The 20,827-nt window shown below is 38.7% G+C and overlaps 2 protein-coding genes across 3 annotated transcripts in view; one reads left to right on the top strand and one right to left on the bottom strand.

The window, feature by feature from the left end:
- Window positions 1-20,827, top strand: part of LOC127639342 (leucine-rich repeat and immunoglobulin-like domain-containing nogo receptor-interacting protein 3) — a 205,949-nt gene that overhangs the window by 167,977 nt on the left and 17,145 nt on the right. The window lies entirely within an intron of this gene.
- LOC127639345 (hepatocyte nuclear factor 6-like) lies at window positions 409-12,494 on the bottom strand. The gene is made up of 2 exons (XM_052121294.1): window positions 11,447-12,494; window positions 409-713 (listed from the first exon to the last, which is right to left on the bottom strand). The coding sequence occupies exons 1-2, from the start codon at window positions 12,492-12,494 to the stop codon at window positions 409-411; spliced, it is 1,353 nt and encodes a 450-aa protein (XP_051977254.1).

The raw sequence follows: 20,827 nt of genomic DNA, 5'->3' as shown, positions 1-20,827 counted from the left end.
TGAGAGCCTCGTGAAACAACTGGCCATTAGGGAATTGTGCCGCGGTGGACAGAGAGTGATGATGCAGGTGGTGGCTTACTTTGACAACCTTGCTTGAGTTACAAGCCTTCTGTGCTATGAAAGTGCTCATTTGTCCTCAAACACGCAGTGTGACGAAGAGAGCAAAGACTGCAAAGCGATTGGGATCTTTGGTTTATGTGATTAGTTGCCTTCCCATGATGTGGACTTGGGTGCTTTTTTATTTGAAGGCTTGGTTCATAACAGTCTCAAAGAAGTGACAGGTTGCATTTATTTGAAACATTGCCATTTGTGGCAGCGGTGGGATTGATTGGCACGCAACAATGAACTACTTGAGATTGGACTGGAAATTGTCTGGTCTCAGCCACGCAGCGGGAAAATGATTTAGACTTAAGCCTTGGAGAAGGTGGTGCCGGAGGTGCCTGGCTGGCCAGGGCTGGCACTTTGACCGTGATGATGTTCCTCATGCCAGCGGTCAACGCAGCGGCGACGGGCGTTCATGAAGAAGTTGCTGACGGTGTTATGCTCCAAGCCCAGCTGCTGTGAGATGGTCAATTGCATTTCCTTTGAGGGGCGCTTGTTCTCCTTGAAAATGGCAATAAGTGTGCGACGCTGCAGGTCAGTGAAGACCAGGCGCTGCTTCTTGGGTACCATGTTACGCTCCTTGTGCTGCTCCTGTTCTTTACGCTTGCAGGCTGTGAGAAGACAGAAAACGGGAAGGGACCAAGACAAGGGGATAGACAAGAAAAGGGAAGGAGACAAAGATGGAGAAAAGATTCATTAGCCTCATGTTTGCTCTACATTCTGAAATGCCCTATTTGAGAGCAAATTCCATAGATGAGATGCTTTCCAGGGAGTTACATTTTTCAGTCTCAGTTGTTTGGCTGTGGATTAATAGTGATTTAAGACAAAGCCATTCTATCTCCCCGGAGGTCAAAAATCATCCCTTTAAAGAGAGCAGACAGAGCGGGCCGGTGGTGAGCACCTCAGACTGGTCATTGGAGACACCGCTGTTTGATTCAATATTAATGCAGTTTGGGTTCACAGTAGGAGAGCGAGTGACTGGTATACAAAAGTAGGGGCCTTTTGTATGTGTGTGAAAGAGAGAAAGAAAGACAGAATTAAAGAGAGAAAGAAAGGAAGATAGATCACAAAGGGATATTGACTCATCCTATTTTATTGTGTATGTGTCTGTTATTGGAGGTGGGGTCATCCACAGAGAATTCATTCGGAATGCCCCTCCAGCAGGTTTGCAGTCTGCAACTTCAAACAGAGGCCACTGGAGGGCACAGACCTAAGAGAGGCAGGGTATTTTCAAACTGCCTTTAACTCACACCACCGCCTCCCTGTGTGTTTCTGTCCTGGCAACACAGAGAGAGATAGTCTGGCAGCTACTTGAGGGCACTAAACACTCTGAGTGTTAGGAAACATGAACAAGCCAACAAATGTTATGTTCATTTACAGCTTGCAAGTAAAGCTTATTTTAATATGTGCGTTTTTAGCCGATGCTAAAAACGCACATATTAAAATAGAGACGTCTTTAGAGACGTGCTGTGTGCATAAATCATGTTATTGGCAATTACCAGGTTGGGTAACAGATATTACTTTTTTTATTTTGTGTTCTCTAAATGATTTCTCTCTCTCTCTCTCTATGCAGGTAGGAACCTTGTGCTTCTTTCAACGTTCTTTGTCACATCTCTGCCCTCTCAATATCCCGAAAAAGCAACTATTCCCTCTTACTCGGTTTTGTCTGTGTTCAAGTGTGGAGTGACTGGAGCCAAACGGTGGTGCCATGTATCTAATTACACAGCTGAGGCCCATTGATCACGTCACCTCTAGCAGTCAAATCTGTTTACTACTGGCGTCTAACTGCCTGGACCGCATCCATCATATTCAGATTTCATATCAGGCACTCAGCGTTTACTTGCACACTTCGCTGGTTGCTCAGTTACTGAATTGTTTTCCTATTGCGGCGGGTGTATTTGACCGTCGCGCCGTTTCTCACAAATTTCTCACCGTCTCGTGAAGCCTGACGTTTAAAATTTGACACTCCCTTAACTTGCATAATGTCAGGCAACTCCTATTGCGCGTGTTACGGAGTGGTATTAATAATACGCTTTAAATAAAAGCCGCATCAGTTTTTGTTGTTGCGTTTTCGATGGTGTAGCCTTGGTGTACCAGCAGGTGTCGCTGACGATATTCCCTGGTGTAAACGGTTTACAGGCGTAAGATTTTGTAGTCAATATTGATTGATCGGTTGGGAAGGGGGGCCCTGATTACTGCACCAAGCTCGGCATAGAAAAGGGGGAAATCGATAGCTGCAGACTTTAGAGCTACAGTGAGAAGAGACTGGGACTGAGAAGCGCACACATATTGAACAGAAACAAAAAAGGCAATGAGTGAAATAAAAGTGAATTGAAATATTGCGTGGGGATTTTTGACCCACTATAGGCTAGGCCTGCTTATAAACAGGTCAGACAAATTTCACACATTCTAAATAAAACGGGACAATGAAGGTTCTTTCTTTCTTTTTCTTTCTTTCTTTAATTGTTTACCATACTAATGGATAAACGGGCTATGAAACAAGTAGCTGCTATAATTCTGTGTTTCAAACAGAAGTTGTGGATAATATTCTCTGCCTCCAATAAAGAATAATTAGTAACACTTACAATAAGGTTCCATTAGTGAACTTGAATTCATGCATTAGGAATCATAAACCAACTATGAACGATATAGGCTATATTTTACAGCATTTATTCATCTTTGTTAATGCTAGTTCATAAAAATACAATTGTTCATTGTTAGTGTGTTAACTAATATTAAATGTCACTTTTGATTTAAGAATGCATTGCTTTATGTTAAAATTAACATCAACCAAGAACAAATGCTTTAAAAGTATTGTTCATTGTTGGTTAATTTTAACTGATATTGTTAACTAAAGTTAACAAACGGAACCTTATTGTAGTGTATTACCGAATAATTCCATTTGGTCTGATATACTGAGAAAACCTGGGTTACAACATGCTTTGACTAATTTAGCAGGTTGTGGGCAGTGTGTGTCTGCAATTGGCAAAATGGCACACCAATCGAGTCACTGCACTGTTAAATGACTCTCAAACTCTGCAGGAAACAATGTGGTTTTGGATGTGGTTTTAACCCCCCAACCACCATCAGGTAACACATGATGGACAATATTATGGGAATGTGGGAATGCATACATTTTCAGTGCAGGCAGAGAGAGAGAGAGAGAAAGAAAGACAAACCCGAATCTGAACTTTTAGACGACTGTTCCTCTGTTCTCTGGAAGGGTATGATGACTTGCCCTGCAACACAGGCAGGGTTGGGGAGTAACGAAATACATGTAATGGGAATAAGTATTTAAAATACAAAATATAAGAAACTGTATTCCACTACAGTTACTGACTGTACTGGCAAAAACAAATCTACCAGTGCTGAAGAAGTAATCCAAAGTATTTAGAATATGTTAATGACCTTGAGTAATCTAACAGAATACGTTACAAATTACATTTTTACAGCATGTACTCTGTAATCTGTAGTGGAATGCATTTCAAAAGTAACCCTCCCAACACTGAACACAGGATAGGGTAGGCCTTGTGGTGTTCAGTGTACCAGTCAATAAATCTGCAAATAATTAGTTTTTTAAATTCATTTAATCTAATAAATTATAGCTCCAGGAAAATTGTTCTGGTAATGAGGCAGAAACTATGGAATACCTCCCAGTACCAATGGGATGCGGAGTCTAAATTTGAAATAATATCAATTTAATAGCACTGCACGTGTTGTGCAATGTGGGGAATGACAAATGAGAACACACTGCAATGTGATTCTGAATAAAGACTGAAAAATGAAACACCAGCTTCAAACCTCCAGAAAACCTAATCTATGAAAAGTCTGTAGTGTTAATTAGTCTGAATGCTGGACATAGGCCAACTGCAGTTGCATCTTTAATTTACGCACATAAGCCTGTCTTGTGAAATTGAAATGTAATATGTTTTTTTAAATAAACAAACCGTCTCGGCATTGGCTTAAGCCATTTGAGTTGGTGTAAATGCTAATACGTTCTGTAATGAGCGATCTAAATGGCTAACAAACTTGAATAATGAGTTTTTGTTTTTGTTTTTGTTTTGTGTTCGTCTAGTGTGATGCAGTTTTTTTCGTATTTCGTTATGTCTTCAAAAATAACGATTCAAATAATCAAATCCACTACAAATGCAGTATAATATATGTCATTTGAATATATGATATAAATGATAGGCCTGAATAATTTGATCATGAAATTACCCAAATGTGGATTTGCCTGTGAGGGCTGGCAAAAAATTGTTTGGTTCAATTTCTTTTCTTTTGTCCTTTTCTAATTATCGGCTAGGATAGTTATAAGCTGTTAATTGGTTGCCCTAGCTGTTTCTTAACCAAGTTGTGCTCAAGGCTCTCTAAATACTCTAGTAAATTTAGTGTAATGTAATAAGAAAAGATCAGTATGCTAATGTTCAGGTCATTTGAAATAACAGCTCAGTCAGTTAAGAAAATCCAATTAGTTATTGAGAACTTTACCAGCAAAGGGAAAATACAGAATATTAATAAAAGATAATATAGGCCTACTATAGCCTACAGAAATATTAAATATAGTAGCTATAAAATATAGGCTATTTTAGAGTATAGTAGTGTCCACCATCAATCTATGGTCTAGGTTTCAGTTGGTTATCGGCCTATATAGGAATCGTTGCGATATGATAACAATTAAAAATGCAGAATACAGTAGCCATATGTGTCTTTTAAAGGCAAACGTAGGCCTACTACTCATCAAAGGCAGTCATAAACATTTGGTAGGACTGAGGGAGTGGAGAGATCAATGGCTGGCCACGCCCCTCAGCAGACCAGTCTGCCTAGGATCGATGTGTTGAGTGCTGCTGAGCTGAATTTGGGAGCGGAGCGGCTCCCGTGGAGGCCCATCTAGCGGTGGTTAAAAAGTCAGTGTGTCATGAGGTTGCCCTTGTATAAGCATTTATTCAATTTTATTAAAGATTAACCAGGGTGTGTTTTGCATAATTATGCTATGCTTGTGTTTTAAATCTATATATTTAGCATCACTGCACCCTAAAGCTAGTAGATTATGTCTTGACTTAAAAAAACATTTTTTAAAAACTCCCAGAAAATTACTTACTGTCCACATTTTCAGACAAAACTTAAAGGGATAGTTCACCCAAAAATGAAAATTCTCTCATCATTTACCATCATGCCATCCCAGATGTGTATGACTTTCTTCTGCTGCACACAAAGATTTTTAGAAGAATATTTCAGCTCTGTAAATCCCTACAATTCAAGGGATGCTGACCAAAATTTAAAGCTCCAAAATGTACATAAAGGCAGCATAAAAGTAATCCATAAGACACCAGTGGTTTAATCCATGTCTTCAGAAGTTATCCATTTGGTTTTAGGTAAGAACAGACCAAAAAATAAGTCCTTTTTTACTATAAATCATCAGTCTTCTTGGCAATCTTGATTTCAAGCTCAATTACGCTACCTAGTACCATCTAGCGCTCTGTGCTTGCATCAAGAACAAGGAAGTGTTATTGAGCTTGAAATCATGATCTGTGTGAAGCATGTTAAAAGAAATAAAACCTTTTTCAAATATTTCCATCTGCTCTTTCCATCAAACGGTCATCTGACTAAACGAACACATGACTTTTAAAAGTGTCCAACCTGGTAGACTACCATTTCTTTAGGACTTATCATGGATTGATATTATCATTGTCTCTGCCGTTTTTATCAGCGGGACTTGGTGCTAATCGTCTCAAAGGTCGATGTTTTGACAGTGGCCAATTCTGCTGAGTCAGCCGGAGAGGAGTATGGTGGGCCAGGTACAGAGGCAAACCCAGGCTAAGACCAGTTCTTGCTACTGTGCACGCAGGTGCTCTAAACATAAAAGGTTTTCAACATTTCAAAATCTCAAATGTTTAAATTTCATTAATTCAGGCTTACTGTTGACGTGACCATAACAAACGACTATCGTTGTGAGATCAATTGTTGAATTGTCTAATAACACTGTTATTTAAGTCAAACATCCACCCCATAGGCCTATCGATGCACAGGCATGCATTTGGTTGTAAAGACTGCTTGACCTGCAATTAAAGTCAAGTGAGTTTAAGAGGTCTGAAGAGCTGAGAGACCAAACACCTCGCACATGTCTTGAAAGAACATTTAAAAGCTCTAAAAAAAGAAATACCACAAGATTAATCAATATGTCTCATTTCTTGTGTGGACTCAAGCTGACATTGAGCACACCCAACTAACTTCGCAGAATATTGCAAAAGATGACAAACATTCAAAATTAGCTAAACGACTCAATGCTACCAGTCGGGTTACAACACGCTTTGACTATTTTAGCAGGTTGTGGGCAGTGTGTGTCTGCAAATGGTGAAATGGAACACCAATTCAATCACTGTAAAATGATTCTCAAACTCTGCAGGGAACAATGTGGTTTTGAATGTGGTTTTGACCACAGTGGCTAGTTCACATGTTTTTATAAGTTCATGTTCATTGTAATGTAAATATATGCCTATGTACAGTACACTACTTCACATTTGATTTCACATTGATGTTACTACATTGTCACAGTGTTGCGTTTCAAACGGGCAATTCAATTCTCATTCTTATTTGTGTTGCATTAAATTAGGATAGTAGCATTAGGATGATACATAGAAAAATTATTCCAAAATCTGCATAATAAAAGGCATCTCAATTTTTTTTATTCAATTGCGTGAGCTAGATTCTCCAGACAACTCCATACTTTTAAATGACGCTAAAATGGACGATACGAAAAGTAAAACATTTGCCTTGTCGGTTCCAACTTGTCTCTGAAAGTTGGAAGGAACTATGTTTAACTTTCTGGTAAGGCAGTGAGTATATTGTATTTACGCATATGATTCAAGCCAGTTGGGGGCGTTGCTCTGTAATATCAGCTTTGATCAAATTAGTAAATCCCCCCTTGGTAGAATTTAGTGGTGACGCAATGCAGTTAACCCTTTGACGCTTTCCTCATAGGCGGCACTGTCTCGTAGCAATTTGATTTAAAGGTCACTCTCTCCTATCGATCCATTTTGGCGGGCGAGTACAGAGATTGATCATGAAAATCTAGACTTGCGGAGACAGTATTGCGCGCATTATGATGCAACAATTTTAGATATTGTGGTGGCGCGCGTAGGATATATCTATTCTATTCTGTCCCAGATTAATTTAATGAAAAGGTGCGAGGGGGTGTTTTTGAACATATTTTTGGGTTTACGTGGTATGGTGTCTGCCATATTGACTTTCATTGTTCTGGATTAACAGAAAAGGTTGCTGGTGGTATTGCAAGATCTCAACGCAAAGCAGAATGAATACAGATCTGCTAACGTCAACTGGGCATTCAGCAAAATCTATGGCACTTAGAAACGTTGTTTGCACATTTAAAGGTATATTCCAGGTTCAATATATTTTAAGCTCAGTCGACAGCATTTGTGGCATAATATTGATTAACACAAAAATGTAATTTTATCTTGTCCCTCCTTTTCTCAAAAAAAAAAAAAAAAGCAACAATCTGGGTTCAAAAATCAGTGAGGCATCAATGGAAGTGAATGGGGCTAACGTGTAAACGTTAAAACGCTAAAAAACAGATTTTAGTGTGATAAAATAGCAACACATTTCTGTGTAAAGTTATAGCCAATTTTGCAACTTCTCTACCATGATCTAATGTCAACAAACCCTAAAAATACTGTAAAAAAAAATTATGATTTAAACAGCTTTGCAGCTCAGATAATACATGAGTTTTAACAGAATAATTAATGCAAGTGCTTTAAAATTAGAAGCTTCACATTTCTGCCTCCCAAAAAATGGCCCCCATTCACTTCCACTTCCAGTGCCTCATTGTAACCACGACTTTTGCTTTTTTTTTTAAGAAGAGGAGGGACACTTTGTGGTAGCTAATCAACATAATGCCACAATTGCGCTTAACTTGTACAGAACCCAGAATGTTCCGTAAGGAATAAGAACCCCCTAACTAGGATTACAAATATGAATGGTGCATAAGCCAAAGGGGTAGAGGAAGCTATTGAAATAGAATACCGAGAAATGGAAATCAATACAGATTCACTGCGTGTTAGAGAGACCATATATGTATGGTGCAAGCCATACATGACATACAAACAGTAAGCCTAAAAATTCAGACTATAGTCATCATGGCATTTGTTTAAGAGTATAAAGATTCTCTTTGAACAACCTAAAGTAATCAAATGACAAAAGTCCTGTATGCATTTGTTTACCAAACAGGTGACCACGTCTTCATTTTCTTTTCTTCTGGCTCTATCAATTATTAAGGGGATCGATCATTTTCTTGGCCTGCCAAAGCCCATCTCCCCTGAAAATGCCTCGATTCGCTAATCCTAAATCAATTGCGTCCGTCCTCGTGCAGTTGGGAACTGGAAGCAAGACTTGAAGTCAATTTGATGAAGATGATGATGATAATAATGCTGACAGAAAAGCAAACAGCCAACTTAAAAGTGTTAAAGTGCATAAAGGACAACTTGCAGAATCACTTCCAAAATGCACCTCTTTGATTGGATTCACGCAAGATTGAAGACTCCATTTATGGCATGAGGACAGGCCTTAAAATGGCATAGGCATGCTCTGTATTTGTAATGGAAAAATGGGCAACATCAACTCGCAGTTGGCACACATACATCTCCGAGATGTCTGTTTTAGATACTTTCATTTGGAAAGCATCGTAATCCAATAATTAACATCTGCTAAACATCTAAATACGTCTTCCAGATGTAAACACACATAAACGTCTGGGTTATGTACATGCGTTATCTCTCTTTGTAGCGCATTTCGTATAGAAACGCTTGCTGACTTTAGCTATAGACAATATTTTCTACTCTCGCGCTGACTACAAGAAAGAATGCATAAGACCTGGTTCACAGACAAATCTACCTCCAATTCTTCCAAACTAAACAGTAGGTAAATGCAGAGTCCAATGGGAGAGAGTGCTGACCCGGTATAATTGATAGATGCACTGGCTATCTTTATCGATCGCTTTATTGATTGGACCAAATACATTGAGATGGAGTGTGGAATACAGCACAGATGCTGAGACGAATTGTTTTTCTACATTCAAGCAATCCTTAAACGTCCCTCCCAACTGCACGGCCCCGCGCCGGTCGTCTGCATTGCGCATTATTCGAGGATTGTAGACTATAGGTAGGCCTACATTTTCCTTCAGAATTAGTCATATATCCTGCATATATATATATATATATATATATATATATATATATATATATATATATATATATATATATATATATATATATATATATATGATGCTTATATCTGAGAGTTTTTTTCTCCCTAATATAATTTATTTCATTATTTCTCTCACAAAAATATCTGGGCATCACCTATGAATTACGCTACAATAAAAAATAAACGCAGTGTTAGCGAGTTGCGTCAATGCATTGTAAGCCTACAATATTCTTGTGTTTTTAACTATGAGCTGTGCCTATACTGTCGCAAAACGGTTCACCTAGTAGAACAAAACCAAATGATCCCACAGACGCGCATTTTCGCATTAGCCAAGCAGTGCCACGGCATTGATTTTTCCGACTGTGATGAATTTGGAATAGTAATTTGAATTTATTGATTGATGTAGTGAACGAGTATTCCCAGACTCTCTATGAAACAACCCCCCAACTTCAACATGCGCGCGGTGCATAATGGCTCGTTTAATGCACAAAGTATAATCATCATAGTAATTCCTCATTGCGCTAAATGTATTATAGATCCGGAGCGGACTATAGTTTTAGTTTATTCAAGGAATACCTGTGTTTGTCAAAATACAATATAATGTTCCTCTATTTTTAAGAATATTTTTTTAGAAGGACTGTTTGAAATTATTTGAAATAGTAATATAAATAGGCCTACTCCACGCTTTACATTAGGATACATGTTAGGCTGCAGTAATTCATTGATGTAACATGAATTGCGTGTAAAATTGACCCTGCATTGTAAAGCGTTGAATAGCATGGAACTGAGGACAATACAAATGTATCCAAATTACATAAATGTTGCAATCTCCCGTTCAGGGAAACTTCCTTTTAATAGAGTGTGGAAGAAATAAAAAATCCCGATGCCCAATTAGCTTTAACAGCAACGGCACTTAAGAGGACAATTGAATAGCGTTTAAATCTTTATTTACCAGAACCACTTTAAATGCGCAAAGGAACAATTTACATTCCATTAAGTGCTTTTCAACAGGGCATTGACCGGAACTAAAATATGCCACTATATCCTGGTTAATTGAACTGAAATACGACATGAGGTGGTTTGGACGGGTAAGCGGCCTCTCTGCTAATCAAACAATTCAACACACACACACACACACACACACGTCTACTGTGTATGTGTGTATGATAATACATGCAATGACAAGAGCTAAGTGTTCAGGAATCACTGAAAATATTCTGAAAAACAAGTGACCTCTAAGCCTAATGTTCATTAATGAGAGGGCTTAGATTTGGCTTGAACGTGGTGGTGGGGGAGTGCTGCAGCGTCAAGCATTTACATATTTACATTGATCAAGGTATAAATAATGGGGGGGGGGGGTATACTTGCTTGTTTTGATTATGGGGGGTTACCTCTCCCCATCCCCCTGGAATCTACGCCCCTGACTGAGCCCATTAGACCTTTGACACAGGTCTATGAAAAATTCCAATTGAGCAGGTATTGGTGTATGTATTAGTAATTCAGGCTAACCGAATTCACCTGTAGATAAACCTGCAATCTTAAGCATGTGTGTGTGTGTGTGTGTGTGTGTGTGTGTGTGTGTGTGTGTGTGTGTGTGTGTGTGTGTGTGTGTGTGTGTGTGTGTGTGTGTGTGTGTGTTTATTTTCAGAAAATATAGCCCATGAAAAAAAATTTGGATGCCCCTGAAAACAGCTTTTGTTCGGTTAGATTGTTTATTTGTCTGGCCTTTAAACCTGTTGTATATTATTATGATCTCCCATCTAAAATCAAAAATTATTATATTTCTTACTAGTAATAGACCCCTGACTTTTGCGTGAACGCATCTTCCTGGTTTTAAATGACTGCTTGTGTCCATAATCAAGCAATCATTTTAACACTCAAAAATATTCTGGGATAAAAAAATGTGCCTTGTGATTTTTGGCCAAGTAGCCTACAATGTGTTCGATACACTGTTGAAGAGAATGAGATCAGAGTGATATAGATTTTGTGTGACCGTTTTGATTGACTTGGGGCAGGCCTCTATAGGCTAAAATCACCAGGATCACATGGCTATCACATAGTGTTAAGAAATCATTTCCTTTTAGGGCTGTACATTTTCCTCGAGGAGACTTCTGTCTCCTTCACTCACCCGCAAGTCTGAGGGCCGACATACGCTGGAACTCGGGTTCCTGCAGCCACTTCCACATCCTTCTGAACGTCTCTCGACCTGACTTGAGTTTACTCCAGGGTTTAGGGTTCCTCAGGAGATCAGAGAGAGTTCCTTGAGAGCGACACAAGATCCTCTGGGCGAAGATGGCCTGTGGAATGCTATATCTCTTTAACTCCGCCGTTATTCGCTGAGCCACCTCTTTGGTGTTGATCTCCTCCACCTGCCCGGACCCTTCACCATGTCCGCCGGCGCCTGCTTCCTGTCTGTCGCGCTCTGAGAGCACCGACCCGTTCACCTGAGCGTGCGAGTGGCTGTGGTGGTGGATCCCGTTGAGAGAAGACATGATGCCCGCCCCATGTCCCCCTAAACCCCGCGTCAGGTGCTCCTCGCCCCTACTGAGCATCGTGGCGTGGGACTCGAAGCCTCCCGTGGAAATCATCTTTTCGTTCCCCAGGTGTGAACTAGGACCATAGGCGCCCAGAGTCTGTTGAGAGTTGTGCAAAGACCCAAGGCCGTTGGAGAGAGGTGATAAAGGCTGTCCCATGCCGGACAAGTCTTTGGAGTAGTGACCGTATAGGTTGCTCATGGACGCGAGGCCCCGATCGTCCCGCATCAGTGTGAAGCTGCCGCTGACGTTCCCGGCGGTGAGACGCTGGTGCGCGGGATGGTGATGAGCGTGCGGGTGCGGGTGATGGTGTAATTTCTCTGAGACGTTGGATATGGGAGGCAGGTGGTGGTGCTGCAGCGGCGTCAATGTGGTGTAAGTACTGCTGAAACTCATGCTCGAATCGCAAGGCATGGTCATTGCTGGATGGAGAGGACCGGAGAACGAATGGTCCGTGCGATACTCCCCGGCCCCGTCCAGTATTGAGGCCATGCTGGAGACCATCGCTGATCTCCCGTGCGATGACACCAAGTTCCTATGTGTCGCCGACTGTCGCGCGTGAGGAGAGTTCATAAAGTCTCCCGTTTGATGGGAGTGGGACACGCCGTGCAGATTTCCAATGTTATCCATTGTAAGTTCCATTGTTGAATACACTGTTTTTTTCTCTCTCTCTCTTTCTCTCTGTGTGTGTCTCACCCCGTCACACTCTCCCTTCCAATAAATTTTAAACGATCTGAAAGCCGCGCGCCATTGATCCCGAGATCTTCAGCGTTAGTCAATCCAGCATTTCACGGGGCTCTCTCAGTTCTTCAATCCCACCACGCACATGCACGTACGCCTGGTGTCTGTAAACGCTGTGGCGCGCCTCTTACTACTGACAGTCGAAGCTGAGCGAGTGAGAGTGTCTGCCTCGTGACCGCGCAATATATTAAGATGAGTGTGCTTGTGCGCACGGGCGCGCGCACCGTACATTCACACTGTTTCAGACAGACTATGAAGGGCTTGACGTCACCACTACTGTCTGTCGTACAGATGACGGATATCTAGATGATAAAGGCAACTTACACTTACGAATTGCCCTACTGCTGCTTTTGAATAAAAAGTTTTGGACTCACATGGGGCGGCGGAGCTATATCCACACGTTGACACCAGCAGTGTTGTTGTGAATTATTGGGGATACCTTTATGGACATGATTCATCGGTTTCTCTTGCTTAAGTTTCTTCACTTGGCGCCAGCGCGCGACATCTTAATGGTTAAATATTAATGGGTTTCCCAAACCCCATGTAGATAAGATAGTCAAATTCCTTTTGAACGATATGAGATCACATGATTAATTGTATCATATTTGTGTTAAACCTTTAAGTGTAACGAAATGTGATTAAAATGGGCCATTTGCACATTGCACTCAGGCTTTATGTTGTGGTAGGAACTTTTGTGATGAAATTAACCCCACTGTTGCGCCACAATTTGAATAACAGAGTTCAGAACAACACATGGGCTAAAAGAAATCAGTGGTTAATTTTTTTTAAAGGACACCCTGATAAACCTGGAAGAGGCAAATAAAATAAAAATACAAAATTAATTGCTAAGCGTCAATTTCACGCGCACTTTATAGGCTGAATAGGCACTTGTTCATTTGACAAGAGTTAAGCTGTATTTCGGATTTTATAAAGTGTATTTCAGATGCTTGTGTGCATGGAGGGCAGTCAAATAAATGTAATTACATTCATTTACCGTTTCATAGGCTACCTGTGTGATTCAATAGGGTGCATTTACAAGAGGAAATTTCTATCGGTCTGCAATAGATGGCCTACATTTAATTTCCCTCCTTTTCAGGATAATCGTTCACCTTAATCTCGTTCGATGCTCGTTACTAATTAAACTTGATACGACAACCTTTACAGTTGTCTCCACCTTTTTCAGATGATCAGTTCTGTTCATAACGATTATTAATGCGCTCAGTCTTCAGTCAATAAATTGATCATTCAGTAGCCTATGCGATAGGTAATAAAAAGCCTAGCTATAAGCATGTTTGTTTTCTCCCAGCTCGCAAAGGGTGAATTCGAATTGTTATGACTATCATGTTCACTGGTCCAATAATTAATTGACTGTAGAGTATTTATTGCCTTCAATTAATATATTGCGTGTAGCCAAACAGAGGAGAATAGCTGAACCAATAAACGCGTAATGTCTCTATCTTTTGTCGAATTTCTCAAATCTTCTATATCGCTTCTTTACAGCTAGACGCCAGACAACAAAATTTACTTTTGAGACTTATATATATATATATATACATAGGCTACTTGACAGCTAAATGAGAATATGTAAATAATAAAAAAAAAACTTGACATATATGAATGACGTTCTTTAAGGCAGCAGCAAACAGCTGGAATTGCGGGCGCCCAGTCGCGTGAAGATGACGGGTAATGTGTCGCGCGCGTCCGGTAGGCCTAATTCATTTTCAATAACAGTGATTGCAAAGATCAATAAGGGAACAGCAATCACCAGGGCCGCAGTTGTTCTTCTAATGCCATCATTATAATATTTTGAATAATTAGACTACCTGAAGCTGAATATGTTATGGTGTTTTATATATATATATACATAGCGTGTAGACTAACTGGTTATTAGGCGTCTCGAGCACATGCAAAATATGCATTAAACCCAATGTTTGTTTTATTACACATTAATCACGGCGATCCAAATGGACTTAGATGTCATTGATAGCATATACAACAATATTAAATGGAGGCCGTATGGGCTAGCAACGATTAAATGGTTCAGATCTTTCTGGCTCACATATCCGAACGCAACCACAATTGATTATTGCATTGATTTGTCCCTTGCTATTTACAAAATCAAAATCATGCTCTGCTATGACAGGATAATTGAATGCGGTTTAATGTAGAGATGAACTGTAGCATGCGTTTGCTATGAGTGAGAAACCCATACAGGCAATTCTATCATGCAAATAATAGAAATAAAGCTATTGTAACGATTGGCAGAAAGCATGGATTTGAGAGGCTAAAGTATCCTAAACATATAACAGGGCCTTTATACCTAGGTTTATTTACGGCTAAAGATAAAGGGCAATAAATAGGTAATAAATAATCAAGTTAGGACAGAATGACTTCAGCGATTTAATGATAAGAAATATCGTAGGCTTACACATCTTGAGTCAGAGTGTACATGCTGTTGAAAAAAATATAATATTTAATTTTCGGTTTTAATGCAAAATAAGCAATAATACAAAATTGTATTGATCCCTATAGAAGGTGCCGAGTGTCACGCACCTTTTTTTCCCTGATATCTGATCAAATAAATTTTATGGGTGTTCAAAAAATTATAATAATAATTTTCAAAATGCAGGATTAAGAAATACCTTTCTTAAACATTTACTCTGTTTTTTCTAAATGTAATTTTCTTACAGTGGCCTGCGTGGGTCAACAGGTTACTTGTCCATAATGCATATTTACAATTAGGCTACGATTTTTTTTCTTATTTTTTTCTTCTTATCCATCTTTACTTTTTTTACAATTCTTTCAATAATGGTTTATTATTCTCTGAATAATATCTAGAAGCGTATAATGCAACAGTGTACTCGCTGCATAAATGATTAGAGAGCAGACCCTGATTTAATTTTCAAATGAGCTAGACGTACCCTGTGGCTCACAATATAAAATATTAACGCTGTCGATATCCAAATAGAGACGAGGGATGCCATAGAGACTCAATATTTTACTTTGCATTTCTGGGAGTCTGAAAATCTTCAAACACAATTGCTTCTGTTGAGCCCATAATAATTCTGTCCACCGGGTGCATATAAAAGTCATATACACATGAATGCATGCATGAATGAACATTACATTTATATAGCGCTTTTCTGAGATGAAACTAAAGATTGAAAAATCTGTCATAAATAAACATTGAATAATGAAAATTATTTGTCCCCCATAATGATTAATGGCTGTTTTAATTAGCATGCGACAGGACTACCAATAAGCAATAATCAGTATTTGTAAATATTTTTCTAGAAACCAACTGTAATATTCAAAGAGATTGAAATGAAAAAGTTTAAAATAACTCCTCGCATTTCAATAGTCTTCAGGCAGTGATACACTTTTCAAATCCGGTTTCACATGCCGTTAATATTTTGTAGAATGTTGTTTTCACTGATATTTCATTCGTTGAATGTAATTCCAATATGGGAAGTGTATTTAAAACAGTGCATTGTATAGTGTGCTATAAAGTCTTTTTAGGTGTTTAGTGTGACAAAGATTGACTCAAAATGGCTTGACTGCATTAGTAGCATCGCTTGGCTGATCGATCACATCCTAAAGTAAATTTACTTGAATCGGGTTATTGGCAGTAGTCAAGCAGCCCTGTTGAATAAACCATTGCAAGATGAAATTCATCGTCTCCTCAGTCAGAATTTACTATACGTGACTTCAAATCTGGCACCTTGTACGTTTTAATTTAAATAACAATTTATGTTTAAATATCTCAAGAAATAATACAACTTCCAGATTACCTTTTAATTCTTGCAGAGCAATTTGTCTGACACCTGGAGGAAACTTGAACCCAAGAAAACTGTTAATTCTTGCATGAAAATATTTGGTTGCAATGTCATTTCTACCTTATAATTTACTGATCCATTCCTTGAATTAACTCGGCCATCATGTCGTAGACTACTTTTAAAAAGGTTTGTCTTATTCTTTAACCGCTTCTGTGCTTCAGATGAACCTAAAACAGCTTTGATTCTAATTATATAACAGCTGATGACAGGAACTTGATAACACAAATATATGCAGGATATATAATCTGTATGAAAATGTCTTTAGTTGATATCTCTGTAGCTATATACATAATCTCATCTCCTCTCACATGCAGTCTGAGAGTCTCTTTGGTAGCAGTATTTCAGAAGAATCAGGCCTGTGTATTTGAAGCCGCCCTGAGAAAGAGAGCGTGTGATCTTTTGCTCTGGTCCCTGATCGATATATCCGCTCTCTGATCGATTGGTATGGCAGAAATCTCAGGGACCCGTATAGAGCTTTCCATCTTATTCGAATTTATTTATCTAATTTAAAGGTGTTTCTTTAGAAATGTTTGGTGAAGAGAAGTGTTTAATTCAAGTTTTATATTTAGCAAGTTTATAAATGTGCATGAATTATTTTCGTCGTTTTCGAAATATTTTTAATCAGTTGTCTATTTATTTGTGAGGTTTTTTTAGACATGTTTGCTGCTCACATCAGCTTAATACGTTTATTAAGGAGTTTTAAACATGCATCAAAATTGTGTTTAGGCCTAGAACACGACTTCTGTGTGTGTGTATATATACTATTTATATATACTATTTATATATACTATATATAGCCTACACACATGATACTCTTTGTAATAACACAGCTGAGGTCCTTTGTCGATATTGCGATAATTTGTACCTTTTTCTCTAATTTTCAAACGCAAATAGATGTGGTAAATTGTCGTTATTTATCTTATTCGTATTGCCCATTCTTTTTCCACTTTTTATAAATTATTCTAAAATCTAAATTGTCATTTTCCACATACAATGGTGCACATTTCAAAACCCCAAAATGTTTCTGCGTCTCAGTTTAACGAAAAGTCAGCATCATCATTTACGAACGACTATATCGATTATTTAAGCCTGCAAACGCCTGATTCACTTATGTAATATATTTTCCTATTTTAGCTGACCCCTAATTTTCCAAATGAAAAAGGCTTTTACTCTGTTAAAGTTCGGATGCTTGGATTGGAATAATTTTTTATTTATTTATTTACTACTCTAATCACAAACTGTTGCCTAGATTGGATGCAGAATGTCAATTTCTCTAATCTAATTTCTAACTATTTCAATAATTCCCACTGAAACTACAGAATTTAACTTCCAGTTTGCCACAATGCAGTGCACTCCTCATCTCATGTTTTATATTGCATTTGGACTGCTAGAGCTATGGAAATATCTTCTTGCATATAAGCTATTCATCTCGTTTCACTGAAGATTTTAGTTAAGTATATGGCAACATGTTGTTACTATCACGTGACTGGAACTGGACACCTCAACTCCTATTTTTCGTCGCCTTTAAAAAAAATTGCTAAAAAACGGTAAGCAACAAAAGGCTATTAAAACTAAAAAAAAATAAAAAATAAAAAAAAAAAAAGTGTGATCATAAATGTTTTACTACATTGTATTCCCTGGTCACACAGCTTCTGTCCTAAAGTAGCTTATGATTTTCTTTTTAAATAACAGACTTTGAAACTCCAATTGAAGAAGTTAATTAGACATTAGTAATAGTATTAGTATAGTAATATAGTATTATTTACACTACAATAATAATGATAAAATCACCTATCAACATAAATAATATTCATGCAATTCTTATTATTGGTGATCAATCATTATACTTAAAAAAAAATAACTGTACCACACTGATAACTGTGGTGATCACAAGCTTATATATTATTTATTATCCTGATATATTTGTATCAGTTCATTGTTAATATTACTTAAGATAGAGAAAGTCTAAATAGCAGCCAAAAAATGTATATATAGATAAAATGTCTGTTCTGCAATCATCTCACACCTGTTTAACAAATACACGTTGGAATAGGCTTGCCTAAATATATTGTAATTCAAAAAGCTCTCCCTAAACAAGTTTCTTTAAATTTCCTTTTAATTGAATAGACTGCATATGCGACCTTCTAAGGGAACACATGGTGTTGTTATACAGCATTATACATTTATGCAAAGTCAACATACTGTATATTGCAAATTGTATTCATTTATAGTATGTAATAACTCCTGGTACAGCAGTGTATTTAGAGTCATCAATATCTGAGTTGTACTGTATGTGTGTGTGTGTGTGTGTGTGTGTGTGTGTGTGTGCACCAGCTTTCAACACAAGGGTTTAGACTGAGAGAGAAATAAAGAAAAAAAAACATTCCCAGCCTCCACAGCTGAGAAAGCACTGGTTGCTAGGCGACAAGCGAAGGAGAGATGGATTGAAAAGGCATACTCGATCAATTCCGGTGAGAGTGAGGGAAAAGGAGAGAGTGACCCAAAGAGAAAGAGATTGAGAGAGAGAGGGAGAAAGCAAGGAAAGCGATTGCAGCCAAATTTACACTGCAATCTATAAGCTCAGTTGAAAAGGATCATTCCACGCATCTGTCTCCTTTAGACACACCTGCCTCTGCTAATACATTTACCTCTGTCCACCCTGTGCTCTGGGTGAACTCAAACCTGCTCATTCACCTGTGTCAAATACACCCCCATTGATGGAGGACTTCTCAAAATGGTGTATTTCACAATTCGCAGCCCGATTCGACAGATCCAAACAGATGCCCCTCCACCACCCAGTGCAAGCCACGCACACACATGCATGCACACACGCTCACACCATGCAGTGTGTGTCTGCACAGAGCAGTGTTGAGTGTATCGACTGTGTATTGATCCCTCCACTCACCTCCCTGCAGTCAGCTCTTGTCCTACATAGCAAGGCCTGTCTGATTCCTCCATTAATGGCCCTTATCCAGCGCCAATCTTTATTTAAACTGAAAAGTAGGAATCAGCACTCCCCACGCCACGCTTCTTTCTTTCTTTCTTTCTTAATTCATGTGGTAACATCCAACCGATTCACTCTAATTGTGAAACAGTTTGTGTTTGTTTTGAGTTTCAGGAGTTTCTGCGGCTTCGAAATTTGAGTTGTAACAAGTGATGGGATCCTTATCTTAGTCATGCAGAAACAAGCCATGAGCAATGAGACATTGGCTTCTATCTGTGCTGGCACACACAATGGGTTTAATTGATCCCCTAATACCACAGATAAATCAATGTCCCCCTCACCATCTCTCTGTCCAATCAGAGTAAGTTTCACTGGATCAAAAACATTCTCGGCCAATAGGAGATGGACTGGGAGTGGATTGACAGCGGGACAGTACCAATAGGAGATGGACTGGGAGTGGATTGACAGCGGGACATTACCAATAGGAGATGGACTGGGAGTGGATTGACAGTGAGACAATGCTCAACGTTGGATGAGTCAATCAAAATGGTATTGACAAGGGAGCTGTTATTCACTGCTCCAGCATGGATGTAGCACCGAAAATACTCTTCCTCTTCCTGAGCCATATCTGCACATGAGATACCATATGTTGCATATGTTGAGATAACAATGTTGTACAATGTGAAATCGAACCTTACCTGGAGATGTTTTGGACCTTCAGGGTAGACGCCATATTTGATTTTACTCCAATGAACGAGTATGTATCTGTGATGGATAGGTGTATAGATAGATTAGAAGATCTATTTTCACAACTATCTGAAATGTTTTTTGAAAAGATCAATCTGGTTTCATGACAAGTCGTAAAAACAGTATGTGATGGTGAAATTGTACGAGTTGGCTCATACATAAATGTACAAGTTTTACTCCCAAAATAATCGAACCAATGAACAATGTTATAATGATTTCTCCAAAGTTAAACCTAAACCTAACCATATAGACCACTTCAAGGACTATTTGTTTGTTTAAGGAAGTGACATCTTTGTCCCTTGAACATTTCATAGTTGTCACACTCATTCAAAACAACAGCGGGAGGTGCTTTTGTTCGGTGGCTGGATGTTCCCTGGATGCCTGGAACTAACAGAAATTAAAGCATTTAAATCTCTGAAAAGGAACCACAATTAAACACATGAACTGCAGTATAGTGAATTGAGACAGCTGGATATATGCAGTACCTGTAGCACAACAACTGTAGCACACATCTCTGGTAGGTGAACGAAATATATGCCAACTAATAGGAAGTTTGACAGGTAGAGCTCTAAAAATGACTATTGACCATTATAATGAATGAAGCTGCAGTCATGAACACGACAAGCAATTTATCACACAAAAGTCAGCAATTTCTGCAGTATCGAAATGTTACGTTTTTAGAGTAGCTGTAGTATAGAAGCTAGAGC

This window comes from Xyrauchen texanus, chromosome 48 (genome assembly GCF_025860055.1).
Source record: "Xyrauchen texanus isolate HMW12.3.18 chromosome 48, RBS_HiC_50CHRs, whole genome shotgun sequence".
In the NCBI taxonomy this organism is placed as follows: Eukaryota; Metazoa; Chordata; class Actinopteri; order Cypriniformes; family Catostomidae; genus Xyrauchen; species Xyrauchen texanus.
Note: the sequence above shows the minus strand (reverse complement) of the source record. Positions and strands in the feature narration are given on the sequence as shown.